Source organism: Jaculus jaculus, chromosome X (genome assembly GCF_020740685.1).
Source record: "Jaculus jaculus isolate mJacJac1 chromosome X, mJacJac1.mat.Y.cur, whole genome shotgun sequence".
In the NCBI taxonomy this organism is placed as follows: domain Eukaryota; kingdom Metazoa; phylum Chordata; class Mammalia; order Rodentia; family Dipodidae; genus Jaculus; species Jaculus jaculus.
Genome location: NC_059125.1, coordinates 70,120,344 through 70,133,904, shown reverse-complemented (window position 1 = coordinate 70,133,904; position 13,561 = coordinate 70,120,344). Strand labels below are relative to the sequence as shown.

Below are 13,561 nucleotides of genomic sequence, written 5' to 3'. Positions count from 1 at the left end.
ACAAAAATGGAAGTACTGAATTTGGGGTGTCCTTGTTTATTAGGGTTTGTTTGGAGGGTTATGTATTTTTTCTAAGTCAGTCCTGATCTGGGCACAATTTTGTAGAATTCTAACTAAATTGTGCTCAAATTTTTCATTAAAATGGCATGGTATTTTAAAATTCTAGAGCTTAGAAAATAAAATAGCAATGCAAATGTTAACTATTTTATTTGTTGCTTGTGGGTTTTTTTTGTCTTTTTTTGTTTTGTAGTTTTTATTTTATTTGTTTTGATTTATGTATTTTTTTTCAATATGCTCCCGACCTGGGCACAAACTCAGTAGCTTCTTGGCTACATTGTGCCCCAAAATTTAATTGAAAAAAAGAAGAAGTAGTTTAAAGTTACAGATCTCTACCCCAAAATAATTATTAATGCAAATTTTAAGATGTTCACTTTTCAACTTGTTCCTGACCTTGGAGCAGATAATGAAGTTTGCTGGCTGCACTGTGTGTCAACATTTAATACAAAGAATAAATATTTTACATAATCCAGTTCCTACCCTCCAGAAAAGATAAATGGAAGTATAAAGAACTAATGTGGCATTGCTTAAGATTTTATGACATTTTGTAAATTTATGTTTTTCTTTTTCCATTTTGTACCTGTTAGGCACATTTGTAGCAGCTCTCTGGCTTAGAAATGTCATATGAAGATTCTAATATACTTTTATAGCTTTAAAAAGTGACACTAATGTTGGTTATAAATGTGTAAATGTGGTTAACTTTCCAATTTTTCAGCCATCTTCATCAAACATACCTTTTTCTATGTTAAACATTCAGAAAAATTTTGCCAAACATTCTTAAATTCAATACTTTTCTTGTAAATGATATTAGGTTAAAATATGTTCTTGTACTAAAATAAATTCAATTCAACAAAAGAAAAAAGACCTAGCATATATCAGTAGTAGCACGAACATTTTTTAAATAATCCCTGAATTTGTTCTATATTTATAGGCCCAATCCAATTACCAAAATCAACGGAATGTTTTGAAGAAAAAGTCTTAAAGTAATCTCCACATAACAAAAAAGTCCAGATATTGACCACTTGATATAATGTGGTACAATGCAATTACAATTCAGCAGGAATCTGATGATTGGTTTTGGTTGTTGTAATTAGACTTGACCTATAATTACTGAACAAAACAGAATATGTACAGTAAATGTTCAAACAAAAGTAGCTGACTGTATTTGGTACGTTAATCTCAGCATCATTTGCTATTTTTCTTTCTTATCTATAGCATAAGTAAAACCATAGGAGAAACCATTAACTGGGCCTGAAGGCAACTTTAGTACCTAAAAGGTAGATTCTGACATTAATTCACCACCATTATTTGTTGTTTGATCACTAACTTCCTCTTGAATAGCTGGAAGGGAAGGCTTTGGGGTTAGAGGTGTTTCAGTCTTAAACAGGGACTCCATCCTGATATGGGTATTGATGTAAAAAGACTTTTGAAAGGATTCAAGGGTAAAGTAATAGATGAAAGGATCAAAGCAACAATTCAGAGTTGCAAGGCACAAGGTGATTGGGTACATGATCTTTGCAAATCTTTCCAATAAGCAATTAGTAATGGCTTGGGAGCGTACCAAGGCATATAGGAAGAGAACAGAGTTGTAAGGTACAAAGCATACCACAAAAACAGCCATATGCACTGTAATCATCTTCAACACTTTTTTCTTATTAGTCCCAATTTGAGACAGTGTTGCAGGCTTGCGGAGGGTTCTCAGCACCACAGAAGAGCAAGTGACATTCAATATCAGGGGAATGATGAACCCAACAACTTCAATAAATATGGTGATTTTGGACAGATAAGTCTTCCAAACACGTTTAGAGAAGCCCTCAAAGCAAGTGGTAGTTGCATTGTTGACATTAGTGGTGGAGAACAAAGAGGCTGAGATTCCACCACTGAGGACTAAGATCCAGACCCCTGCACACACAATGGCAGAATTCCTCCTGGTCCTAATGGTTCGAGATCGGAAGGGATAGACAATGGCCAGGAAACGATCCACACTAATACAGGTGAGGAAGAGCATGCTCCCATAGATGTTGGTGAGAAATGCAGTCCCGGAGATCTTGCAGAGGGTGTCACCAAAAGGCCAGTGGCGGTTAAAATTGTAAAATATTTTGAAAGGTAAGGTACAGACAAAAAGCAAATCAGAGAGGGCCAAGTTGGTGATGAAAATAGCAGTCTCACTTCTCATTTTCATGCGGAAGCAGAAGACAAACAGAGAGGCACTGTTGGTTATTAGACCCAGGATGAACACAACACTGTAGACAGCACCGTTCAGATTGTACTTGAAGGAATCATCAACAATGCAAGTGTTATTGGCAGTCACATTGCCCAATCTGGGTCTGAGACTTGAATTTAAATCTTGGAATTGGAAGTCAATAAATCTTCGGTCACCCATGGATTATTTTTTCCAGAAGGCCTGCTAGCTGCAGGGATTCACCTCTCTAAAACTAGGGATTGGTAGGAAATGTTTTCCTCCTATGAGAGACAAGATAGAATGAATCATCAAGTCTGCCTTCCCACTACAATTTCTGTGATATCAAAGACATTCTGCTTGTCTACATGCTGTTGGACTTGACAAGCACTTTTTGAGCACCTATCACATGTTAAATAGTCCTGCAAAGGATATACTACAGAAGTGGGAGGTCACACTCAATACAATAATCGCAATATTGTAGCACTGCAATGAACATAGATAAAGTATAGACTACCCACGAGGAAATTAAAACACCTGAAAACTAAAATAGTGGTAACATTTTAAAATTTGCATGGCAATTTTCAACTTTCAAATGCCACATTTTATATGCTTCTCACAAGAACACTGTAAGGTAGGCACAAGAATTATAATCTTACGGAAATAAAAATGGAGGCTTAGGTAATTTAAAGTTACAAGATATCAGAATTGGGAAATAATGTAAATGATATCAACAAAACCAAAATTTAGGATTTTTTTCTTTCCTACACCAAGGATTTAAACTATTCTAAATTGTACCATACACTCTTCAATATCACCAAAATATGTGATCATTAACTCTACATGCTACACAGAAGGTAGATAGGCCTCCAGAACATGCATTAAAGCTTATGAATAAACTAGGGAAGTAACTTGTTGGTTCACTTTAAAATATATTATTTATTTATTTAAGAGGGAGAAAGAGAAAGATAATGAGCACACCAGGGCCTCCAGCCACTGCAAATGAATGCCAGACTCGTGTGCCACCTTGTCTGGCTATGTGAGCACTGGGGAATAGAACCTGAGTCTTTAGGCTTCTCAGGCAAGCGCCCTAACCACTAAGCAATCTCTCCAGTCCTTAATCCACTTTTTTATTCCAAAGTAGGAGTTCAGAAAGCATGGATACATCAATTAATTAGATCTACTTTCAGAAAGTTTTTTCACTCGATCACACTTTCTAGAGAGAACTCAAAGAACAAATTCAGCATTTCCTTCCTACAGATAAGTGTCTTCCGTAAGCCTAGCATGTCTCCCTTCTCTCTCTCTCTCTCCTACTGCTCATTCTATCATATATATCTGTGTCTTTATGTACTAAAATGTCCCTATCCAAAAAAGTCTTTTTTGAAATTTTTAAAAAATTATTTATTTATTTATTTATTTATTTATTTATTTGAGAGTGATAGAGAGAGAAAGAGGCAGATAGAGAGAGAGAATGGGCACACCAGGGCCTCCAGCCACTGCAAATGAACTCCAGATGCGTGTGCCCCCTTGTGCATCTGACTAACGTGGGTCCTGGGGAATCGAGCCTCGAACCAGGGTCCTCAAGCTTCACAGGCAAGTGCTTAACCACTAAGCCATCTCTCTAGCCCCCAAAAAGTCTTTTGACATGAAACACAAAACAGCTGGACATGATATCTCGTACTTATAATTCCAACACTCAGAGAGGCTTAGGCAGGAGGATTGCTACAAGTTTGAGATCAGCCTGGGCTATGTAGTGAGTTTCAGGCCATACTTGCCTATGAAGTGAGACCCTATCTCACCAATGTATATTTAACAAAATATCCAAATTGAATATGAGAGATGGGTTTGACATGAATGTCCATCCTATGCCCCATTGTACATATCTCATCTTGCTGTTTACACATTTTCTGTTCAACACAGTTTATGCATGTGGTAGCTATTGAAATAATCATCTTTGTTGGATATCTATGCCAAAATACTTAGAAGATATGTGTAGAAATATCACCAATTTTCTCCTAGTCAATAGCTACCATTGGACAGTCTGTCTTTCAAATGTGTTCCATAATACACTGTGAACAAGTAGCTGAATGGTTCTTTTGAGCAAGAATATGGAATGAAAGTGGTCTTTGTTTCTTGTCATAGTCAGTTATGGGTTTTCATATGATTATATCATAAAATGTGAAAGGCTAGTTATTGAAGTGATTCCCCCTTCATTCTTTCCTCCAAAAGTCCAAGGAAACATGTCAACAGAGCTCTGTATACACTGGGAAAGGGAGTGGAAAGAGAAACCTACAAGAAATAAGAGGACTAAAGTCACCTCACCCAGTGTATGACTTGAAAAGAAAAATATTTAGCTTAAAAAAATCTCTTACTACAGTACCTAGAGAAAGAGATGATTTTTTCAGAAAATGGGGTACAACACAAAGGGATATGAGTTGAATAGTCTTCAACTTAAAACTTGAAGTTGTTATCCCAGGATTCTCATTCAACTAGCTTTTAAGCAGTGCCTCAGCTAAGACTATACTCCTATTGGTCATTTCTTCACAGAGCTTCTGTTCAGCTTTTGCCAGAAGCAACCTTAACATAGAAAAGCAAAGTACAACAGGAACCTTTACAAAATAAAAGCTAACAGCGAAAGCTAGATAAGGAAGAAATAAAAATAGGTACCAGGGGCTGGAGAGTTAGCTTAGCAGTTAAGGCATTTACATGCAAAGCCAAAGGAGCCAGGTTCAATTCCCCAGGACCCACATAAACATGCATCTGGAGTTCATTTGCAGTGGCTGAAAGCCCTGGGTGACCATTCTCTCTCTCTCTCTCTTTCTCCCTCTCAAATAAAAAAAAAAATGTTTAAAAAAATAGGCACCAGAGCATGAGAGAAGATGAGAAATTCCTAGTGAAAGAAAAACAGGAGAGTAGAGAGAAAGAGGGGAAGAGGAAGTAAGGACTTTGCTGGGAGAGATAAATGCTGCCATCTAATTTGTATTAAGTCCTGGGACATGTTTCCAATTCACCTTTCCTCCAATTCTATCCTCTCCACTCTGCTTTATCATATCCCTTCCAGAGGTCCAAGATCTAAGGATAGTGTGTTATCACTGTTTGTCAGAACATAGAAGCTGATGTTGCAGAAACAGAAGGAACCTAGAAAAATCTCAGTTGCTTCCCTTTGGAAGCTACACACCCAAGTTTTCATTGTTGTTGTTTATACCTTATGTGTTCATCAATGGAATGATAGAAGAAAAAAGCAAATGTCAAACTTCTCAAGTGCTTAAGCCATTTTCTCACTATTTTTAACACCCTTCCCACTACACATCAATCCAAACGTCTTTCTTTATACTATACACATTCAAAAAAAATTTCTTTGTTGAAAGAAATCAAGACAGTGAATGAAATAACACTTTAACATGGTCACATAAGCTTAAGAAATTATGGCACTATAAAACCTCTAACATAAATCCAGGTTTTTATTCATTTATAATTTCTTGCATTTACTTTATATAATAAAGACTGCCAGTAAGCTTATTTTATTGGGTAAATGATTTCACAGTAGTAGGCTTCGCACCTCTTCCCAGAATCCCCCTCGTTTGCTCACTGATGATGCCCATATCCAGAGTACTGCTAGCTCACTTGCTAAGTATTATTCCAAATAGTTGTTTTGTATTCTATTTAACATTCAGGTTTTTTCATAAGTAGAATCATTTTATAATCTTAATTCATATTATTTTTAAATTAAAATCATAATTATATTTATGGAGTAAAACATTACATACTATATATATATATATCAGAGTGATTAAATAAAATTAATTAACATAGTCATCATCTCATTTCAGTTTTATATCCCCTGGAACATATGCACTGTAGCCACAGCAGGCAGTCTGTAAATGTATGGCACTTATGCTGTGTTGCTTTGAGTAATCAAATCCTGTGGGAGAGAAAGGACCACAGACAAGAAAGCAGTACAGTCTCACTCCTAAAGAGAGGGCATGGGAAAACTGCCACTATAGCCCTATTCATAGCTCTCCCTTCCTTGAACACACACCACCTTTGCTGTCTAGCAGAGAGGGTGTGGTGCCGGGTCTTAACACAGCATTGGAAGCAGAGAGTTCTATTTCTGACTCAGACACCAGTTCATTCTGTAACTCAACTATACTGTTTCTTTTCCTTGTATAAACATTACTGCTGAGCCTCACAGCTAAGGCTGAGGATATTCAGCAGAGCCTGTGAGTATCTGGATGAGTTTTCTAGTACTCAGTCCTATACAGACACAGAGAAACATCAGAGAAGTCTGTCTTTCTTATTACCTGAATTTCATGCCAGAAATATATTCTGCTGTTCATTTGTTATATCTCAGAAAGTTTCCCTGGGGTTTGAACCCTAACTGTACATTTTACTCCCCTGGAACAATCCAGGAAAGTGCACCCAGTGGCATATTTCCCCACAAAGGTGGAATTTTTAAAACTATTTTATTACTTTATTTTTATTTATTTATTTGAGAAAGGGAAAGAGGCAGAGTGAGAGATAGAGAGAGAATGGGTGTGCGAGGGCTTCCAGCCACTGCAAATGAACTCCTGATGGATGTGCCACCACATGCATCTGGCTTAATGTGAGACCTGGGGAATCGAACCTGGGTCCTTAGGCTTCACAGGCATGCACCTTAACCACTAAGCCATCTCTCCAGCCCAAAGGTGTAATTTTTTATAATCAGAGAAGCATTTCCTCTTGAGCTGATTCTGAAGGAATCAAAAGTATTGAAGAAGCAAAACTGGTTTTCTTACTGTATTCTTACATTTAGACTAAAAGAAATGATGTTTATAACCACTAGATATTCATAAATGGCTAAGATGCTGTGCACTAAATGGAGGGAAAGAGGGAACTCCAATGAGATGAAGAATTAAAAAAATACCCTAATGCAATTAGTTACATCTTCTACTTCTAGTACTATCAGACTACTGTGATGATATTTGCAGCCAATTATCTATCTATCTATCCATATATATATATATATATATATATATATATATATATATATATATATGATTTATTATATATTTTTTACGAAAAGGGAGAGGGGTCTGTGTTGAGTACATGCATTTTCACTGACCATGGACAGAAAACAGGTCACCTGAAAGTTGATGAAAAAGACATCTGAGGCACAGGATCAAGGAGAGGGAGAGGAGACAGAAGAGAGAGCAATGGGAGATAAATACAATCAATATCCTTTACATACATTTATTAAAGTGTCATGAAGAAATCCATTATTTTTATAATTATTATACACTACTAAAAGTTTGTAAAAGCAAAACAATTTTTATAAACCTGACCCTCGATTTTTAATATTTTAACCCACAAAAATGGAACTAACTCAGATAGTTCACAATGGTATCTACATTTTCCTGGGTTTTTTTTTCTTTTTTCTCATTCATAATGATAATGACATATGCCAAGTTTAGAATTTTTGGGACTCACAGAGGGAGTAAAGGCAGCCTTTTGACCCTACGTGGATGAGTAACTACCTAGATCCCTTCACAAAATGCTAAAATTTCAATGCTAAATTCTGTCATGAGCCTAATACCTTTAAAACCCTACATCAACTTTCTTGCCAACAAAACACAGTCCAATATCCTATAAGATAAAGCCCTGAAGGTGGGTATACTGAATTCCTTTGTTTCGCTCCATTTTTAAAGAGATCAGATCAAGTCAGAGTCCTTCTGATCCCTTGAGTATTTCCCCTTTCTCTTCTGTTCAAAGCTTATGAAAGTTGACATAGAGTAAGCAGAAACCTACTGTGTCTTTGCCTATAGATACCTATCAATGAACCAAAGTTAAATAATAACACAAATATTGTGAAAAATATAATACAAGACAATTCTGCTGGAGCAATAGGAAACATATCTAGCCTTTTGTTCCCCAAGGAGCACTTGCTAACAGATAAGCCTCATAAAGGAAATTTTCTAGGCCAAGTCATAGGCACAGGTCACACTCATACACATGGTTCCAATTGACATTCCTATGCATTGGTTGGTGTTTCATAATACTTGTGAAAACCTTATGACATTTCATATGCAGAAATTCATAGATAAAAGTTCCACTGTATAATGGATCTGGAAAACTGATCAGTAGCAACATTTTGTTCTTTTTGATGCAAGAAGTATCCCTTTTAAATAGATTACCACTGTTGAATCTGATTTTAACTGATTTTATTAAGGCTGTTTTGTCCCCACCCAATTTATTTGAAAAGATTGAGAAATCATAGAAATTCCAATATGATCAGATCTTACCCTCAGCAACTAACTTGATTTTCTCTCTCTCTCTCTCTCTCTCTCTCTCTCTCTCTCTCTCTCTCTCTCTCCATATATATATATATATATATATATATATATATATATATATATTTACCAAAAACAACTCAATTCTCCTACTAACCCTTCACCTGATGACACAGGCCACTCTTTAGGGAATATTGTTGTCTAGTGCTCAATGATAGGGCCAAAGATTGCATCAGAACTACTAAAGCAGATTTTCCCCTAGTACCTAGTTATAAAGTAAGGAAATTACAAAGAAATTGCTCAATCTAATATGATGAAATTGTCTAGAGTCTTGAGACTCAATATCTCATCTCAGAATAAGTCCTGGACCTCTGAAGAAAGTCTTGAATGTTCATAAAAGAGCTTATTTCCAAATTCTGCAAGGCTCATACATCCTAACAAGAATTCAACTGGATCACTATATCTGAAAACACAAATCAGTAATCAATTCGGATACCAATTCATCTAATACACATGGACATTGGTCCTGATAATATGAATAAACACGTGGTGGGCTGGAGGGATGGCTTAGAGGCTAATGTGTTTGCCTGCAAAACCAAAGAACCCAGGTTCAATTCCCCAGGACCCACGTTAGCCAGATGCACAATGGGGCACACACATCTGGAGTTCGTTTGCAGTGGCTTGAGGTCCTGGCTTGCCCATTCTCCCCCCACCTCCCTCTTTCCCTGTTATATAAATGAATGAATGAATGATTTTTTTTAATATGGCATCTCCTTATCTATTTACTATCTAACTAGTTTCACTGACAAAATGGGATTGATCCAAAGAATTCATCAACATGAGCATTACCTGTATTGCACTGTCTATTGGAGATCTTTGGATCACATGATTTGTAATCATTGGAAGCACTGGTGACAAAACGAGTTGAATAAAATGAGAATTTTTGACAAAAGATGCTTATCAACACAGTGGTACTCACATTAGTTCAAACCAAATTATGGCACCAATTTTATCCGAGACTTGGATAATCAGTGGATTTTCCGAGGGCACTGTGGTCAGGGGTTTCTCCAAGGCGTGCTGTAAAACAGAATGTGTCACAGTAGTGTTCCATAAATAGAGCTTCTCAATAAAATGTATACCAAGATCATAAAGTAGAAGAAATGGAGCTGGAGGAATTGCTTAGTGGTTAAGGGGCTTGTGTGCGAAGCCTAAGGATCCAGGTTTGACTCCCCAGAACCCATGTAAGCCAGATGTACATGGTGGTGCATTCATCTGGAGTTCATTTGTGGTGGCTAGAGACCCTGGCACACACATATTCTCTCTCTCTCTCTCTTTTTCTCTAATAAATAAATATTATTTTTATTTTTTTTTAAAAACTAAAGTAGTGGAAATGAGTACATGATATACCAGGATATGTAAGAGCCAATAGATTTCAGAATGGTATTTAAATGTTTTTGATTTCAAAACAGAATTTCAGGTAGCAGTCTATTTTTCAAATGTATCACTGTTGTGATCATATTTTATAAGTAATATATCCTACAATCACATAAAGATATCTTGTGTCAGAAAGCATAAGAACATTTTCCCATGTCCATACATTAAAATAAACAAATATTTCTTTGGAGGCCTAATTCATATTGGTTTATTTATTTGTGCTTCACTTTTTCTTTTCTTTTATTCTGGCCAAAATTGTTTTGATTGGGCAGGAGAAAAGGAAAGAAGACTGGATTAACAGGAGGGTCTTCATTACCTTGTCTCTTAGCTTCACCGCCTCTAAATTTCTTTCCCTCCTGAGCTATATTGGTATGAGAAAGACTTTCATTACTAGTTAAACACTTACTGAAAATCACTGTCCCTTTATGAAGATTCCCAAACCCACCATATATAATTTATATAATTGTTAAATAGATAGATATGTAACATGTACAATATATGGAGATATATGTATGTATATGTATATGTGTATATATATATGTATTTAAAAATACATATATATATATGTATATACGTATTTAAAACTATGATATATCTATATCTATCTATCTATCTATCTATCTATCTATCTATATATATATATATATAAAATCACAACTCTGCACAAAATACTCATACAAAAGATACAATGTGATGGACCTATTACAAGTAGCACCTATGTTTAGATGCTGCTCACTATAGTGCTTGTAAAGTAGAAATCACTTGCTAGGGCCAAACTGATACTGTTGATACATCCACCCCCTTCTGAATGAAGGTGGTTCAAAACAAAGTAGACTGACAGAAAGTGCTCCAACTCTCTGAAATAAGTTTTCATCATTAAAAAAAAAAAATTTAGAAACTTTAAAATACACCGAGATCACCTCAATATTAAGGAGAACTGATTTTCACACTCCTCCAGAGAACAGTAGTCCTGAAAGGAAATGAATATTATTTTATTGGTTAATCTTAAAAGAAGACATAAATATCACACTTTTTTTCTTCTTTTATGGCTTTCCTACTTGATACATACTATACAAAGAATTTTTAATTTGGAACACAATTAGAAGGTTCAAATATGCAGAGTTATCATAATTGGCATTACTGTAATATCCCCATCCAACTGTGGTAGCATAAGTCACAGTTCCTTTCTAGGTCTCAGTTTCTCTTCTGTTTCCAAATTTGGCCCTGACAGAAGCCTTCAATTGGTTCCATGTTGGTGTTTTCACTGTCCCCGCCCACCTGTGTTTCACCTGCTTCACCTTGCATTACACAAACAAAAACAAATAACTCTATGAACCTGTCATGGGCATTATTGATTTTTATTTCATTAATGTGATGATTGTTAGTTCTATCTAAATGTCAGAAGCAAATGTTATTAATTAAGACTAGAAGCTAAGAATCACAGAACAAGATAACATTCACATCCTAAAGTCTTCCTAATGCCCTAATTTCCCTCATTCTGTGTCCTGCCTATTCAGCAAGCATATTAACTCTTAATTGTCAATGTCTCAGATCTTTAAATTTGATGATCTTACATGATCACGTTGTCCCTTATAATTTGAGCTAAACAGCATATGTTAGAACAAATACATTTTTCAGATCACCAATTGTTTCTCTTCCAAAAACTAGGACTAGATTCTCAGTGGTGGCTAGCCTTCTATGAAACTCCAACTTTCAATACCAATATCTACAATTACAGGTTTTTAACCCACCCTTAAGATGGACAAAGCAGATTATGTATGGTGACGAAAAAAAATAAAAGGCAGTGACACAATTAGGCTGTGACCAACTCACAGACAGCACAACAAATCTCAGTGCATTTTTCTCAAAGGGTATTGAAGAGATCAAGCTTGCCTTAGCTTGACCTGAGTGCAGCTATCAGGCATCTTCCCAGTCCTGACTTAGAGAGTTCCCATTCTGAAAGGCTGGCCTGATTGTTCCAATAGGGCTTTCATTCACATCTCTGATTGGCAGCAGGAGGTGCTTTAGAATCTATAAGCCATCAGGTTTATCAACTGAACCCATCCTTCTTAGCAAGTATGAAACTTTTCTTCTGTGATAAGGCAAAGTGAGGTATAATCTATTTTGATGAGGTATGGTGTTTGGAATTTTGTTCTGAAAAACTAATGTGCAAATATACTGGAGAATTTACATTGTAAGCTATCGTTGCTGTCTTTATGTTTGCCAAGGAAAAATACAGATGGTTTAATCTGGAAAAGCAATAAAATGAATAGTACCACCAAACTGAAACACTCTTTGACTTGTCTTTTTTTTCACACAGAAATCATGGCAAATTACATTGCCATACTTCCCAAAATACAAATTACCTAAATTCATTACTAATCATTTCAAAAAGTCTTTTTACTAAAATCTTAAAAGTATTCAGGATATTCATAGAGGACTTTAAAGATGTCATATGATATGGCAAATAGCAGTTAATTTCATATATAATAGTAAATTCTATTTATGCCAGATTTAGGTTTTCATTCAAACATGATTCTTCCTTTATGGGCAAGTTCATGAATTATTCAATACAGCAAATGTCACATTCTCCATAAATCAATTAAGTATCAAAGGCATGTTGTATATAGTTTTACTCAAAGAAACCTCATCATAATAGAAGCCACATTAGCTTAGAATTGATTGTAAACCAAAGAAATATAAAGCTACCCAAAAGAGTTTCTAAACTATTCTCCCCCGTGAATTAAAATCAGCGCTTTAGGACAGCTATGTTTACATGAAACAACATCCTGAAAATCCTGCATCTCTTCCATAGAAACAATACTTTTGCCAAAACAATAGAAATTCTTGTTTTTTACCATTCAACACGATGCTCCTTGTTCAGTACTTCAGAGTTGAAATCTAACTTCTTTCCCCAAACACTCAAAGCATCGCTGTTTCCACTGGTTTGTTACCCCATCCCCCACCCACAAACGCCAAAATCAAATCTTTCTCAGAGACTTACCCCAAAAAACAGTGTGCTAGATGAGAGTGTGCTCATGCCTGTAGATAATTAGCTAATAAACATGTAAACGGGCAACTCGCACTTTGGAAGTGCATATTTTTATCCATTTTTTTTTTAAACAGGGAAAGGTTAGCCCAGCCCAAAGAAGCAGACTCTGGGCTGCCGCAGCTTCTTACTGCAAACTGCTCATTCTGAAAAATGTGAGCTTATTTACATTTATCTCTTTCCCTTTGTTAAGGACCAGCCCTCTTGAATGCAGTAGCCCGCATGCCTTTAACAAACAGGACACAAGAAAGGGCCCAAAGTCCCTGCTGGAGCCGAGGGCCAGGGGAACTCTTGGGGGTCTCAATAGGAAATGCTTTTCATTGGATAAGGAGGCATTATTAGGAGCCCAGATCCCGCCCAATCCCCTGTGCTTCATCGTTCCCTTAGTCACCAATCACTGGAGTGAAGGAGTTTTTCCTTAAAGAGCATTGCCCAGGAAAAGCACTTTCACAGTCAAGAATTAGTGGCTTAAGTGCCACTTGACAATGTAAAAAGTGCCTTTCCTGACCAATTAATTCACAGAGAAAGATTGTGTGCCTGTCTTTGCTGCAGGATCGCTACCCCCTTACAATTCTA

General features: G+C 36.2%; 1 protein-coding gene across 2 annotated transcripts; it reads right to left on the bottom strand.

Annotated features, from left to right (window-relative positions):
• Positions 1 to 208: 208 nt before the first annotated feature.
• On the bottom strand, positions 209 to 13,272 carry Lpar4 (lysophosphatidic acid receptor 4). Of its 2 annotated transcripts, XM_045140747.1 has the most exons (5): positions 12,941 to 13,272; positions 10,857 to 10,906; positions 10,253 to 10,297; positions 9,482 to 9,579; positions 209 to 2,520 (listed from the first exon to the last, which is right to left on the bottom strand). In XM_045140747.1, exon 5 carries the CDS (start codon positions 2,438 to 2,440, stop codon positions 1,328 to 1,330), a length of 1,113 nt encoding a protein of 370 aa, XP_044996682.1. In that variant the 5' UTR covers positions 2,441 to 2,520; positions 9,482 to 9,579; positions 10,253 to 10,297; positions 10,857 to 10,906; positions 12,941 to 13,272; the 3' UTR covers positions 209 to 1,327. The 2 variants fall into 2 exon arrangements, with proteins under 2 accessions (XP_044996682.1, XP_044996681.1); XM_045140746.1 differs by lacking the exon at positions 10,253 to 10,297.
• Between the last annotated feature and the right edge of the window lie 289 nt (positions 13,273 to 13,561).